General features: G+C 43.4%; 2 protein-coding genes across 3 annotated transcripts in view; one reads left to right on the top strand and one right to left on the bottom strand.

Moving 5' to 3' along the window:
- Nucleotides 1–16,789, top strand: part of tspan13a (tetraspanin 13a) — a 260,320-nt gene that overhangs the window by 121,578 nt on the left and 121,953 nt on the right. The gene's annotated exons all lie outside the window — the stretch shown is intronic.
- Nucleotides 7,915–16,789, bottom strand: part of gabbr1a (gamma-aminobutyric acid (GABA) B receptor, 1a) — a 38,756-nt gene continuing 29,881 nt past the window's right edge. For both annotated transcript variants that reach the window (XM_055227931.1, XM_055227932.1), the window contains 8 exons: nt 16,135–16,267; nt 15,730–15,846; nt 14,702–14,809; nt 14,237–14,330; nt 12,790–12,917; nt 11,883–12,011; nt 11,428–11,571; nt 7,915–8,236 (listed from right to left, as the gene is read on the bottom strand). In XM_055227931.1, coding sequence (XP_055083906.1) covers nt 7,994–8,236; nt 11,428–11,571; nt 11,883–12,011; nt 12,790–12,917; nt 14,237–14,330; nt 14,702–14,809; nt 15,730–15,846; nt 16,135–16,267 — 1,096 coding nt within the window. In that variant the 3' untranslated portion in view covers nt 7,915–7,993. The remainder of the gene's footprint in view (nt 8,237–11,427; nt 11,572–11,882; nt 12,012–12,789; nt 12,918–14,236; nt 14,331–14,701; nt 14,810–15,729; nt 15,847–16,134; nt 16,268–16,789) is intronic.

The raw sequence follows: 16,789 nt of genomic DNA on the forward strand, positions 1-16,789 counted from the left end.
AACCGGTGTTCTGTTATTGGACTGTGCCAGTTTGTCCATAACGAACCCCATGTTCAAGTACAAGTGCACATAGCACCAGGACCCGTGGGTGGAGGAGGTCTTCAACTCACACCTCCAGTAGAGCTGCTCCCAGATCGCGGAGGAAGCTGCTTGTAGCTGTGGTCAAAAGGTCTGTGGTGCTTGTTATGGCGGCAAGTGGACACTGAAAGTAAGGGATACCGTCAGGCTGAAGAAGGAGTCCTATCGAGCCTTTTTGGCTTGTAGGACCCCTGAGATAGTTGACAGGTACCAGCGGGCCAAGCATCCCGCAACTTGTGCAGTCGCAAAGGCAAAAACTCAGGGTTGGGAGGAGTTCGGGGAGGCTGTGGAGGACGACGATTGGTCAGCTGCAAAGAAATTTTGGCAAACCGTCCAACTCCTCAAGAGGGAGAAGCAGTTGTTGGACGGTGGAAAGAATACTTTGAGAATATTCTGAGCCCCACCATCTCGTCTTCTGAGGAGGAAGTAGAGACTGAGGACTCGGAGGCAGACTCGTCCATCACGTGGCTGCAGTCACTGAAGCTCCTCGGTGGCAAGACTCCCGGCGTGGCTCAGATCCATCCTGAGTATCTTCAGTCTCTGGATGTTGTGGAGCTGTTTTGGCTGACATGTCTCTGCAGCATTGCGTGGTGGTCGGGGACCAACTGGTTCCAACTACAAGGTAATCACACTCCTCAGCCATAAAGTCTATTCCAGGGACTCTAGTGGAGATTCTGAGCAGTAGTCCAACGTCAGATTCAGGAGGAGCAGTGTGGTTTTGGTCCCAGTCCTGGAACAGTGGACCAGCTCCACACTCTGCATCAAGTCCTCAAGGGCTCATGGGAGTTTGCAGTGTTTTGTGGATCTGGAGAAGACATTCGACCGTGTCCCTCGAGGTGTCCTTTGGGGGGTGTCCTTTGGGGGGGTGCTCTGGGAGTATGGGGTCCGGGGCCCTTTGCTAAGGGCTGTCTGGCCCCTGTTTAACCAGAGCAGGAGCTGTGTTTTCTTATTGCTCAAAATGACCTTGCAAAATATAAAGTTCCAGAGAGTTTGATGGTCTCTCCTCTCTTAGGTTTAAGATGATCTGTTTTAGTAGTAATACTTTGAGTTTAGTTTCATCGTTGTTTGAAGTGACAGAGACATTAAGCTCATAAATAGATCAGAGCCTTTATGTTCATTTAACGGGAGATATTTCAATTAGAAACATGTATTTAAACAGGATTCATGTGTAGAGTACTAGTAACATTTTAAAAAGTTTAGATTCAAAATACAACATACCATATATACACAACTATATACAGTATTATATGTAGTGTTATGTACAGTATTATATAAAGTATGTGAGACAGGCCTCTACTTTGACAATGTTTAAATCCAGGCTCTAAACAGTTGTGAGTGAAAGGGTTTTATTCTACACTCTTCTCTTCTGATGATTATTTATGATTATTTATGTTTTGTTGTATTGTGATTTTAATGTATTTCTTACTCTGTAAAACACTTTGAATTACTCCATGTACAAACTGTACTATATAAATAAACTTGCCTTGTCTATCAGCAAAGTTATAACACACTTCACTCAAAAACACTTCAGGAAGTTATTTACCAAATGTTGTCACACTCTCTCCCCTCTCCTCCTTCTCTCCTGCCTCTCTTTCCTCTCCTTTGTCTCCCCCTGTACTATTTTCTTATCCCCCTCCTCCCCCTCTCCTCCTCCTCCTCTCCCTCCCCTCCCCTCTCCTCTCCTCCTCCCTCCCCTGTCCTTCTTTTCCTCCCCCTCTCCTCCTCCCTCCCCTGTCCTCCTCCTCTCCTCCTCCTCCTCCCCCTCTCCTCCTCTTTACAGTGTCTTTAGTGCCTTTAAACTGTGTGCTCTGTAGTGTAAATGTGTCTCACTCTATCAGATTTACAGCTGTGGTGCATCTGGACTTTCCTCTCCTTCTCCCCCTCTCCTCCCCCTCTCCTCCTCTTTACAGCATCTTTAGTGCGTTTAAACTGTGCTCTGTAGTGTAAATGCCTGTGGTCTGTGTTCTGCTCGTGAATCTTTGCTCTGCACTTTTTCCTCTGGACATAAACAGATGATGTCGTCACCTCCACGTGTGATGTCATCAGGCAGAAGGGGGCGGGGCCTGTTTCACATGGAGCAGGACTATTTTTAACATGTTTATAAGAATTAGGGTCAGGTTAATGACGGGAGAATACTTTGAAAGTGTATGTAGTTACAGAATACTGAACGCCTGCAGTAAAATTTATTTGTCATGTGTTGTGTTAGATCAGAGTACTGTTTCTGAGTACTTACTTATACTTAATATGTAAGATCTTGATTTTAAATAAATTTTATTTTAAATATAGCCTGGATACAGCTTTTACTGAAACAAATTCTAATGCTGATTTATTCTTAGTTACAAAACTACTGGATGATAGACCATTTATTCAAGTCATGTTTTATTTTATTTTATTTTATTTTATTTTATTTTATTTTATTTTATTTTATTTTATTTTATTTTATTTATTTATTTATTTTATTTTTTATTTTATTTTTTTTATTTTATTATACTGTGGAGCTCCTAAGGTCAAACTATATCTGAATTTAATTATATAGTGGTTTATTGTCACATAATCAGGAAGCGCGTGTTAGCCTGCTAGTTGTTGTTGCTTCACCGTGACAGCTCTGGTCTGTGAGAGTTGTGAAAAGCTCTTATAAACCCATCATGGTGAATAATTAGGATGCTCTGAATGCATAAAGTAAGTGAGGAATAACTGCACAAACTGTTTAAAATGAGCTAGTTTTGTTTTTAAGACGTTAAATAATAATAGATTTAAAACAAACAAAAGCAGCTCCCAGTGAAAAAGCTCTTTATTGTCCAGACACTGCAGACACGTATTAACATGGATATGGGGATATAAACATGTGCAGTATGTCCCTGTTATAACGTTAGCATTCCTATGGTACACGTGTTTGTAGATCTGTACAGTTTAACAACAATATGGCCGTCTCCATAGAGTGAGTGAGCTCTCAAACCCTGAGCCAAAAACAACTACCCAAGATGCACCAACACATTTAGTATTAGTATTATTATTACTTTAAAACATTGCTTTATAAATCTGGAATCACCATAGCAACTGATTACAGAATAACAACCAATAGTGAAAGAGCTGACAGTAACATCGTTTAGGTTCAATTAAAAGCTAAATGTTGTTTGCAGGGGTGTAAAGTAAAAAGTGTTTATAAATACTTATTGTAATAGAGTAGATCTTTTAAACAGCTGTACTTTTCTGTGTAGATTGTACTTGTACTTGTACTTCAGTATGATTTGAACCATGCAATTGTAATCTGTTAAATTTAAAATCACTATGACCTCTGACACAGCACGTCCCAACGCTCCAGGTTCACGTCTGTCTCATGGGGAGAATTTGGAGCCGAGTTCCACATTTAGAGCATGAGTGTCATAGCAACCAAAGGCAGATTATCGTAATGAAAATAAAATATTTAATGAGCTCCAAACCTCTGCTTTGAGACGCCGTTTGAATTTACATGAAGCACAATTGGTTGTGGAGTCTGAATGTGTTGATGAAATGTATTCTTCTATTGGTTGTTATCGAGTTATCAGGAGCCTTGAGTCCGTCCAGAAGAACTGACGAGCCCAGAATGTGAATAAAAGTGGACAGGGAAGATTTGGCAAATTATAACATGAACTAAAAAGCAAACAAACAACATCTCTGTGGATTGTTGCTATGCAGAAATGTATTACAGAATCCATTCACCAATTACCCGTTAAAGGGCCATATTACACTATTCTCTGATCTCTGTTCTAATGTTGTTTCCTCATCACAAACAGACCTGGAGTTGTGTATTGTTTCATTCACACATGTTTAACACAAACCCTGCAGATTTAGGTTCTGAGTTCTTCTCTAAAACAGAAATCACTCTGTTCCACCTTGTGATGTCATCATGTGGTGATACAGGAAGTGTTTCACTGTGTTTTTAAACTTCATAAAACCTTAATTAGAATAATTTGGATCATTTCAGTCCTGGAATTGTTAATCTCTACTGAACTAAAGGGAAAAGGAGCTGTTAAATTGAAAAATACCACTTCATGACATCACAAGTTGGAACAGAGCATTTTGAGCTTTGGAGATGTAACAGACTAATAATAAAGAGTAACTCAAACATGTGAATGAAACAAAACACAACTCCAGGTCTGTTTTCGAGGAGGAAACAACATTAGAACATGACTTAAAGCTCATAAGAGTTTTGCGTATAACAAGACCTTTAACCAAACAGTTGTCAGTTCAGTCCCTCTTTATATGGACCCTATGGCACTGTTGTGTCCTTGGGCAAAACACTCCTAAATAGAAAACGTAACAAAGATTGGACCAAGCCAAGCATTTCAGAATGTTGTAGCACTTCTGAAAGAATAAAGGTTTTGGCGTTTTTTGGGCTGGTGTGTGACACATAAAGGTGCAGTGTGTAACTTTTCTGAGGGAGGGTCTGCCACATGCTTGTTTCCATGGGGATATTGGAGAGTTATTGCTTCAACTTCAGATTAAACTAATGATTCACAAATTTAATCTCTAAATATACTGTTTCCTAGTACTTTTTTCTGTATAAATAGTAGTTTTTGCATGCGCTCCCCCTGCAGGTGTATTCTTGTGACTGCAGATACATTGAAAACATTTGAGAGCTTTTGCCACGCCCCTTTTTTAGTCGACCAATCGATCGGCAGCACGTGTTTTTAGTCCAAAAAGTGTTTATTTAGTCAATGACAGACCTAAGATTTCCCATGTTTAGTTTAGATAAATGCTATTATAACATGCATAAATAATAACGGTAAACTGTCCATGCCAAAGCAATAACATCTCCATAGAGACGCAGGAGGTGTTCGTGACCAGAAAAACTACGCAATGCACCTTTAAAAACAGCAAAAAATAAAAATAAAAAATATCTACTAATAAAAAACTGCAATGGATTTGAAACAGTGGACACAGAATTGCAAACAAATTTCCTGCACTCATGAATTTCCCCGTGTCCACTTTTATTCAGTCTATAACAAAACTCATCTCTAAACAAAAGGCAGAATCGAAACAAAAATACAAACTAAAAGCCATTCAGATTGTCTCAAAAAACACCCCTTCAAAATAAAAGCTCACCATCATTACATGTAATAAATATGTATAAAACCTCTGATAAAACTGTGCTTTCTCTGTATACACCACTTTACGGCATGCTGCAAAACATAAATCATATTCGTTTTTAGCCGGTGAATAAGTGGATATAAGACTTTCCCTTTAAGAGCCAAAAACATGGTTAAAATCACACGTTGGACAGTTATGGCTATAGTGACTTTTAACATTGAAGTGAATGGCAGCGCTAACGTTTAGTGGTTAGCATTAACAGAGTCTCATCTGAACTGGGTTAAGGTTCAATATTTTGGGGAAAAAATAGCTGATATACATTAGTTTTCATTTAAAGAAGACATATTGTGCTTGTGTTCGCTCGATAGTTATAATCTATGACACCTGTGGATCATTATGTCATCATTTTAAATCACCATATTCATCTAAAAGGATTTGATTTTTTTTTACCCAAAACACTGAACCATTTCCAGATAAATATGGTTTAGTTGCAGTTGGATTCTTAAACCCACAAAAGCTGTTGATAAAAAGGACAAACAAAAAATCTAAAAGTGAAGCCAGGAAATCAGATTATTGCAAATCTCTGTACAGTGATTGGTCGTTATAGCTGTCAATCATGTTAAAGGAAAAATGGCTCTATATAATTTGATGTATGTGAAATCCTATTGGCTGAGAGATAGTGGGCAGGAGAAGTATTGCATTCAGCCTCCAGGGGGCGTCAGATCTGCTGGCTTCACTTTAATTCAGTTTTAGACTTTACTTTTCCACCAGTGCACAGAAACATCACCCTCTCGTGGCCGTGTTTGGTGTTACAACTTGTTTCAATACTTCGATTATGTGGCTCAGTGGATGGGGATTCCTGGCCTTGAAGAAAATTTCAAAATAAATATGTAATAACTCTAAATACAAATAAAATAAATAAATAAACTAATAAAAATAAAAATAATTTTGGAAACATTATAAATTGCAAAGATATAAATAGCACCGTTGACATAGCAAAAATAATATCTTTTGAATGAGCAAAACTAAAATACTCAAAATGTCGCCTTTAAACTGATATGTCCAGAAAAACAAGCTCTGACAAAACTTTACAAAGACAAGTGGATCTGAAGCTGTAGAAAGGGCTGGATGCTCGGGTCATTTCTAAACAGGAAATAGAAAATCGTGAATAAATACATTTTCTCATATTTTCAAGTTGTAACAAGGCTGCCATCCTTCTGCCAGCGTGCCCCAGGGCAGGTGTGGCTACACTTGGCTACCACTAAACTGTGTGAACTTGACATTCAGTAACTATAAAAGTGCTATATACAAACATTGTAATCTTCATAACGATGATTTGAACAGTTTGAATGTCTAAACCCTGTGCACTGGTGGGAAACAGAAAGCGCTTGTCATTTATCTTCACAAACAGTCACATTTTAAACCTAAAGTCGGTTATGGCTTTGCTCGTCTGCTGCACGGAGCACTGTACATTTCATGTGTTTTTCTGAATGTTTGAATCTTTTTGTGAAACTCAAATACATGAAAACGTGAGTCCAGTGCTCTCTTCTCACACAGAGCAGACAAAGACTTAGGTCCATGTCCAAAACCAGTCCAAAACCTGTCCAAAACCAGACCAAAACCGGACCAAAACAGTCCAAATCTGTTCTAACATGTTCAAACCAGCCCAAACTAATCCTCAGTTTAGACCGGGTCAGATCTGTGTTTACACCACCAATAGAGTGACATGTGCAAAGGTTCTGTCATTGCCCCATTTGGCGCAATTGTCCAAACTGCACATGCCCAGACACAAACCTAATATTTGAGACACATTCAATGAAATTTTCTCTTGGAATGTAAACTGTTTAACTGATAAATACTTGCTCAAAGCCTGTGAAAAATATGTATTTAATGTCTGACTTTATCTAAGAATAAACTTGGCGAAACTGTCCAACTCTTCTACATTTACATTTAAACTGAGTCTGACAGAACACATCATTATCACGTTTAAAATAGTTCAACAAACTGAAAAAAAATGGGCCAAATCGGGCAAAGACAGGACCGCGTGTGCTGAGGGGCCAGTAGGTGGTGCTCTTGTCTAAAAGCTGCCAGTGTGTAGCGCCCCCTAGTGACAGACTTGTGCTTTAGACCCCTTCACTTCTACATGCCCTCTGTTAGCTCTTGTAGAGTCCAGAGTTCCTGTGGGTCCAGTTCACCGTGATGAATCTGATGACGTCTAACCCCAGATGGACAGCAGGGGGCAGTATTTCTTTCAAAGTGAACGAGGCAAGATTTTAGAAAAAAAGAAATAAAAATCAGAAAGTCCACAAAAGTTTGAACCGACATTGACACCAGTCCTCAGAATTTCAAACTAATTCAAAATAGTAATCTCTGTAGTTTTAAAGGACACATATTATGCACACTTGTGGCTTTGATTGATTTTAAACATGCTTTTGTCACATTGGGAGAAATATTTCACATTTTCTAACTTTAAATAATGTCTACATTTGCTAAATATGCTTTATCGGGGCTTTGTTTGTAAATGATGAGCGACCAACGGGATCCTTTGTTTCACATGTGTCGCTGAAATAAACAAATCTGATTGGACGTCCGTTTGGTTCTGGCTTGAGATGCCCAAGTATGTTTTTGACAAGGGACTGATATTAAAATACGCTTAAAAGCTCAGAAAAGTCAGATTTGCATAATATGTGCTCTTTCAACCATGGACTTAAACTGTGTCTCATTCTGTGGTTATTAGTGTGGACACATTGCTCTACTGGCCGTGCTCTGCCCCTGGTGGTTCACAGTGGGAGTGACGCGTGTTCCTCCATGTTGTAAATATCTGAGTTTCGGTGCACGTTTGCTGTTACTTGTAGAGCAGTGGGATCTGGCTGTTGTGGCAGTGGTTGCGGTTCATCTTTCCCTCGTTGGGGTACAGGCTCTGGGGCAGTGGGTGGCTATCTGTGGGGTATCCTGGAGGAGGCAGCAGGGACTTCGGTTCTCCGCAAGGGGCGCTGTTGTGGTTGTGGGCGGTGGAGGGGCGGCGTCTGCTGCGGAGGGCCTGGCGTTCGGCAAGCTGGTTCCTGAGAGCCGACACACGTTCCTCTTTCTGAACATAAACACACGCAGATAAAAACAGTTTATACTGAGTTTTTGGGACAAACACAAAAGCTGCAAACAAAAAAGACTTCCAGACGAATCAGAATTACTTGAACAAGCAAGTCTTAGGCTGTGTCCGAATATCAACACTATTCCCTCACACATATTTTTAGTGCCGTCCGAATGTCCAGTTGCTGAAAAAGTTGTGCGCTCAAAATTTCCCACGATGCATTGCGAGAGTCAGAAAAACAACAGCACAATGACAGGTCTTTAACTGGACACAACACGACTGAATGAAGCAGACAGAAGCGCTGGTTTATCTCACTGTTGATCCTGATTATGAATAAAAAACTTTAAAATAAACGGTTATGGGGTAAAAGCGCTAACATTATATTGCTACGTTGCCACTTACCTTAACTTAAGATATTAAAAGAGTAATAATTTCCACGTCTCAGATTTAAAAAATAATAATAATCCAGTCCATTTACGTGAGAGCTCGCTCGACTATAATTTGTATTTTTATTATTAGCCTTATTTTTTTAAAGTATGTATTTATGTATTTATTTATTATTATATCGATTAATATTATATTTTATGTATTATTTATTGTTTATTATTAGCCTTATTATTACTAGACTTGTGCCAGTCCAATCTGATCAGTATTTACGACAGAAATTAAGTTCAAGTGAATGAGGGGTCAGGGGCTGGGGGGGACATTCGGACACAGCCTTAGTTTTAGTTTCATTGAATTGAAATACAACAATCACATAACTCAATACTCAGATTTTTGGTGTGTGTTTACAGCACAAACGATGTCTGATCATCAAAAACACCTGAGGCCTGCAGTAAGAAGCTGGCTCAACTTATCCTGGATGTTTCTCTTACCCGGGTGGACTAACCCAGACATGAGCCGTACTACATACCTGTGCAGCTTCACAGTTAGGGGTCAGAGCCAGTCGACCAACCACAATGATAGAAAAGATAAAAGCTACGTACTTCACACACTCTCTCTCCTCCGCATAGACCCCGACACACTGTCCTATAAACGCACTCTCTCTCATCCACATAGACCCCGGCACACTGTCCTATAAACACACTCTCTCTCCTCCACATAGACCCTGGCACACTGTCCTATAAACACACTCTCTCTCCTCCACATAGACCCCGGCACACTGTCCTATAAACACACTCTCTCTCCTTTGCATCGACCCCGGCACACTGTCCTATAAACACACTCTCTCTCATGCACATAGACCCCGACACACTGTCCTATAAACACACTCTCTCTTGTCCACATAGACCCCGGCACACTGTCTTATAAACACACTCTCTCTCATCCACATAGAACCCGGCACACTGTCCTATAAACGCACTCTCTCTCATCCACATAGACCCCGGCACACTGTCCTATAAACACACTCTCTCTCCTCCACATAGACCCCGGCACACTGTCCTATAAACACACTCTCTCTCCTCCGCATAGACCCCGGCACACTGTCCTATAAACACACTCTCTCTCCTCCACATAGACCCCGACACACTGTCCTATAAACACACTCTCTCTCCTCTACATAGACCCCGGCACACTGTCCTATAAACACACTCTCTCTCCTCTACATAGACCCCGGCACACTGTCCTATAAACACACTCTCTCTCCTCCACATAGACCCCGACACACTGTCCTATAAACACACTCTCTCTCCTCCACATAGACCCCGACACACTGTCCTATAAACACACTCTCTCTCGTCCACATAGACCCCGGCACACTGTCCTATAAACACACTCTCTCTCCTCCACATAGACCCCGGCACACTGTCCTATAAACACACTCTCTCTCGTCCACATAGACCCCGGCACACTGTCCTATAAACACACTCTCTCTCCTCCACATAGACCCTGGCACACTGTCCTATAAACACACTCTCTCTCGTCCACATAGACCCCGGCACACTGTCCTATAAACACACTCTCTCTCCTCCGCATTGACCCCGGCACACTGTCCTATAAACACACTCTCTCTCATGCACATAGACCCCGGCACACTGTCCTATAAACACACTCTCTCTCGTCCACATAGACCCCGGCACACTGTCCTATAAACACACTCTCTCTCGTCCACATAGACCCTGGCACACTGTCCTATAAACACACTCTCTCTCCTCCGCATTGACCCCGGCACACTGTCCTATAAACACACTCTCTCTCCTCCACATAGACCCCGACACACTGTCCTATAAACACACTCTCTCTCCTCCACATAGACTCCGACACACTGTCCTATAAACACACTCTCTCTCCTCCACATAGACCCCGGCACACTGTCCTATAAACACACTCTCTCTCCTCCACATAGACCCCGGCACACTGTCCTATAAACACACTCTCTCTCCTCCACATAGACCCCGGCACACTGTCCTATAAACACACTCTCTCTCGTCCACATAGACCCCGACACACTGTCCTATAAACACACTCTCTCTCGTCCACATAGACCCTGGCACACTGTCCTATAAACACACTCTCTCCTCCACATAGACCCCGACACACTGTCCTATAAACACACTCTCTCTCATCCACATAGACCCTGGCACACTGTCCTATAAACACACTCTCTCTCTCGTCCACATAGACCCCGGCACACTGTCCTATAAACACACTCTCTCTCGTCCACATAGACCCTGGCACACTGTCCTATAAACACACTCTCTCTCCTCCACATAGACCCCGACACACTGTCCTATAAACACACTCTCTCTCTCGTCCACATAGACCCCGGCACACTGTCCTATAAACACACTCTCTCTCCTCCACATAGACCCTGGCACACTGTCCTATAAACACACTCTCTCCTCCACATAGACCCCGACACACTGTCCTATAAACACACTCTCTCTCGTCCACATAGACCCTGGCACACTGTCCTATAAACACACTCTCTCTCCTCTACATAGACCCCGGCACACTGTCCTATAAACACACTCTCTCTCCTCCGCATTGACCCCGGCACACTGTCCTATAAACACACTCTCTCTCATGCACATAGACCCCGGCACACTGTCCTATAAACACACTCTCTCTCGTCCACATAGACCCCGGCACACTGTCCTATAAACACACTCTCTCTCCTCCGCATTGACCCCGGCACACTGTCCTATAAACACACTCTCTCTCGTGCACATAGACCCTGGCACACTGACCTCCTGTATTATCTTTTGCAGTTCCCGGTTTTCCCTCTCCAGTTGCCGGGACTTTTCTTCGTCGTTGTTGTTTGTGGAGGATCCGGTCTTTAGCGTGTCCTGCTGCTCCGACTGCCACTCGCCACGCGTGATCAGGCGACGGATCTGAGCCAAACAAACAACATGAGAAATAACATTATACACAACAACAGCAACAGTACAGACAGGGACACGGCACATAGGGTTAACATGCACTTTGTTGTCCATGTGGGGACATTTGTTCTCTGGGACCCATCTTCGTGATCTAGGCTGGAGGATTTTATCAATGGTTTTGGGTTGATGGGGGAAACCGGACTGACCAGAGGAAACATACACCACCCAGACACAGGGAGAACATGCAAACTCAGCACAGAATGGCCCAGTTTAGTTCTAGTTTAGTCTCATTTTCGATGTGACGAGTGTGAACAGAGCCAAACCTTGGGCACGAATAGGACCACGAGGGTGATGTATGCGGAGAAAACCACGGCCAGAGATGCAAACGCGAAAGAGGCGTCCTGCTGCGACGACAGGATCATGGTGACCGGAGCTGTGATCAGGCACAGCACCTGTCAATCAAACAGAGGAGACAAGGAGTTAGGAGGCAAGAGAGAGGAGACAAGGAAAGAGGAGATGAAGAGAGAGGAGACAATGAAAGGATCATGGTGACTGGAGCTGTGATTAGACACAGCACCTGTCAATCAAACGGAGGAGTGCCAAGGAGTTAGGAGGGAAGAGAGAGGAGAGAGGAGATAGGAGACAAGGAGGGAGGAGACAAGAGAGAGGAGACAGGAGACCAGGAGAGAGGAGACAAGGAAAGAGGAGATGAGGAGAGAGGAGAGGAGACGAGGAGAGGATCATTGTGACTGGAGAACCTGTCAATCAAACAGAGGAGACAAGGAGAGAGGAGACAAGGAAAGAGGAGGTGAGGAAAGAGGAGACGAGGAGAGAGGAGAGGAGATGAGAAGAGGATCATGGTGACCGGAGCTGTGATCAGGCAGAGCACCGGTCAAATAAAGGAGATGAGGAGTTAGGAGGCAAAGAGAGAGGAGAGAGGAGAGAAGGAGATGGGGAGAGAGAAGAAAGAAGGAGAAGAGGCAACAAGGAAAGAGGAGACAAGGAGAGAGGAAAGAAGGAGAGAAGACAATGAGGAGAGGAGAGACAAGAACATGAGGAGATAAGGAGATGAGGAGACGAGAAGAGAGGAAAGAAGGACAGGAGGAGATGGGGAGATGACAAGAGTAGATAGGAAACCAATAATTAGGAGAAAACAAAAAGGCACAATGTGGATCACTCCTGAGCTAACATGGGTTTTATTTGTAACTATGACGATGGAACTAAACTCACAGCCACGTTGTAGATCGCCATGCCGACAGCGCGGTGGTCGTTGATCTTCTCCGTGGAAACAGACTTAGTCTCGTAGGCCAAAAATATTCCCAAGAGCAGAAGAAGACCTTTGTATCCATAAACTACACCTGCAGAGAGAGAGAGGGAGAGGGGGAGGAGGAGAGAGGGGAGAAAAAGAGCAAAGACAGGGGGTGGAAGAGGGAGAGGGAGAATGGGGGTGAAAGAGGGTGAGGGGTGAGGGAGAGGGGCAGAGAGAGAGACAGGGGGACAGAGAGGGAGAGGAGGGAGAGAGAGAGAGAGAATAGAAAGAGAGAAAGAGAGAGATAGGAGTGAGAGGGAGAATGAGAGAGGGAGAGAAAGAAGAGGTAGAGGGAGAGAGACAGAGGGAGAGAGGGAGGAAGGGAAGAAGGTAAAGAGAGGGAAAGAGAAAAGGGGGTGAGAGAGAGGGGGGAGAGTGAGAGGGATAGGAGGAGAGGGAGAAAGGGAGGGGAAGAGTTAGACGGGGATACAGAAGAAGAGAGAATGCAGTGAGAGAATGAATTGAGCAAATGGGAAAGGGTAAGAGTGAGAGAGACAGAGGTGAAGGTGGAGAGCATATTGAGAAAGTCAGATAAGTATTTTGAACATGAGACCTTTAAATACAGACTCTATTCTCAATACTGATTCTGATACAACAATGATAATCAAAAACACTCCTTCTTTAGACAAGAGACTGTGATTTTCCACATTCAATGGTAGTACTTTCTCTTCTAGTCCCATGTGTCTTATATGCGTGTACTCCCTCAGTGTGCAGTAGGTTCATAGTGGTCCATGGTGTATACTAGTCTATGTGTCTTATACTTGTGAAAGATACAGCTCAACATCATTCTAAACATATTCAGGAAAGGTTCATTTCTGTCCTGTGAACAATACCTGCGAACAATGAGTATCTAGTTTCGATACTAGTTTTAGTATCAACTAGTGTCTGATTTCGATGCTTTTGACGACCCTATTTTCTTCAATGCATTTTGAAAGCCACAGCAGCCCTCATTGTGTCACTTTGGAGACAGATCATTTACATATGAATACAAATGTAAATTCGTAATTAAAAATTCACCCACAGTTTGTTTGATTATTTATTTATTTGAATGTGCTGCAGTGGCGCTGCTGTATATCTGTCATATCTCGACCCACTTCTCTTTGCACAAGCTTCAGCACATCATCACATCTGTGCACTGAAAGTGGAGCTAAACCTGCTGCAAATTCATTTTAGAGAGAAAAAAACAGCTGAGCTCATATAAGGACAGGTGAGGACAGGCGTATAGACAGGTGAGGTGTGTACAGGTGCGCTGTTACTGAGCCAAGTGTTGTGTGAAGCTGACACCATGTATGAACAGGTGAGCTTGTATATACACAGGTGTATACACAGGTGCATAGACAGGTGAGGTGTGTGCATGTGCGCTGTTACCGAGCCAGGTGTTGATCTTGTCGGAGCTGCAGTGCTCGAGCAGAGGCTGGATCAGAACATCCAGGTCCTCCTTCGGTGCCTCCTTCGTGAACTTCTGCTCAAAAAAAAGAAAATGTGCAAAGCAATGGTCAAACCTATATCTGAGACTTTAGTGAGTTTTTTCAACTGCAGCTCAATCGCTCTCAAAATTTGATGTTTTTTCAAGTTTAAAAAGAAAATTTACTTGTGGCACCTCAGTGGGCTTTGACTTTTGAGCTTGATACTATTGGACGACCTGACAATGATCATTTACATTTGATAATGCCATAAAAGTGCATTATTCAGAGAAATCCCAGCCGTGCTGAGGTCCCAGCCGTGCTGAGGTCCCAGCCGTGCTGAGGTCCCAGCCGTGCTGAGGTCCCAGCCGTGCTGAGGTCCCAGCCGTGCTGAGGTCCCAGCCGTGCTGAGGTCCCAGGTGTGCTGTACCTCGATGGTGATGTGCAGAGGGTCCACAATCTGCCAGATCATCAGAGACAGGAAGTCCACGGCGAGCAGAGCTCCAGCTGTGGCGTAGAGCTTCCAGGGCTCCAACTGCTGCTGCAGGGACACAGAGATACAAGGGTTTAACAAACCCACAAGAGGAGGGGGCACTTAATATGTCCCATTAAGTAGGGCGGGCTATTTGATGCTGTACATGCCTCACAATCCCATACCATCGCAATTCTGTGTTATATGTGATAGTGCAGTCATAGTACATCTCTCTCTCACACACACACTTTCCTCTCTTTCCTCTCTCCCTCTTTCCTTACCCCTCCTTTCTGTCTCCCTCTCTAAAATAATCTCTCTTTCTTTCTTTCTTTCTTTCTTTCTTTCTTTCTCTCTTTCTTTCTTTCTTTCTTGCTTTATCTTTGGACACCATTGGATGGAGGCTCTTCTGGGACCACTACATTTCAAACACAAAGTTTAGCTCTTGGGACTAGCCCAGAACTTTACAGTGAAACTGTGAAAAGTCAAAATGATAAAAGAAAATAAAAAAAGGAGATTGTGCTGTATATGGACTTTTCATTTTATACTTTTTATACTTTTTCACAAAGTCTTCTTATTTGATTTAATAAAAGAAACAAGTCTGCTGGCTTCCGCAATAAAAAACTGCAGTGCCCAATGAGAGCTGACATTGCCATAAATGTCAACACCAACAAAGCGCCGCATGCTGTCAGCGCCCCCTATGGATAACTGCACATCACACTAGAGCAGCACATTTTTTTTCATTTGTACCAAAATGACAACACAACACTGCCGAATCCTATGAGTATCACTGATTAAGTGCGTACGTCACAGTGGAGGTGAAAACGAGAGTTGATCGACAAAATGGTGTCTTAAAAGTAAGTGATTTAAGATTAATCAAACATGAAACACTCCAAATACAACTTCGAAGGCTCAATGAGAAGAAACGACTAGAACATAGTTAAAAATTCTGAAAAGTCCAGTTTGCAGCTCTGCGTTAAATATCCTACCTTCTTCCTCTCGTTCTTCTCATCCTTCTTGGTGAAGAGCGTGTGGACCCACCAGATCTTTGTGAACATGCTGCCGTACGCCACACTGAAGCCCAGACCCAAGAGCCAGAGGCGGAACTGAAAAGCAGAGGAGAAGGTCAGAAGAGGAGAGGAGGAGAGGGTCAGAGGAGGGAGTCAGGAGCAGAGGCTGCAGAGGAGAGGGTCAGATGGAGCAGAGGATGCAGAAGAGCAGAGGAGACATCTGAACTGTTCAACTAATCCAAGAATCCCATGCATTGCAGAACATGTTTGAAGGTCTAAACCACAGGGCTACAGCTTTTACACAGAACAAGACGCCATGGATACACAGGGAGGGCATCTGGGACACTAAAATTACATCATTATTATTTTAAACTTTAAAATTACCTGGCAGACCACAGGGAACTGAGAGCGGTGGATGTGGTGTCCATCAATGCCCAGAGGAAAGACTGCAGCCAGAGCCATCATACAGCCCACTGCAGTCATGTTGTTCAGGTAGGGCTGGGAGTTCTGGATGTACCTGTGAGAGAGAGGGGGGAGAGAGAGGGGAGAGAGGGAGGAGAGAGAGGGAGGAGAGAGAGGGGAGAGAGGGGAGAGAGAGGACTGAGGTTAGAGCCATCATACAGCCCACTACAGTTGTTCAGGTAGGACTGGGAGTTCTGTATGTACCTGTGAGAGAGAGAGGGGAGGTCATAACGGCTGAACTCACAATCACTACTGATGTCACTATGACGCTGGGCTATAGCCTCTGATTGACCATCCAAGTGTCAAGTGACGTTGTTGGTATTAACACCTGAACTGCGTCACAAAGGGAGTCTATCTATCTATCTCTATCTAAGGCTCCAGCAAAGGGGAGGGGGGCATCCCGTCCCCACGCGTTGAGCTGACCAGGTGAACCAGTTTTTTCCAACGCTGGTGGTCTAGGGCCAGCTGCTCTGCGTCCTCTATGGTGACTCCAAGTTGTTGGAGGTCGCCCGCAATGACGTCAAGCCATCCGGTGCGGGGCTTGCCTTGTGGTCGTTTCCAGCCTGCCGCCTTTGGG

This window comes from Periophthalmus magnuspinnatus, chromosome 16 (assembly GCF_009829125.3).
Source record: "Periophthalmus magnuspinnatus isolate fPerMag1 chromosome 16, fPerMag1.2.pri, whole genome shotgun sequence".
Lineage (NCBI taxonomy): Eukaryota > Metazoa > Chordata > Actinopteri > Gobiiformes > Gobiidae > Periophthalmus > Periophthalmus magnuspinnatus.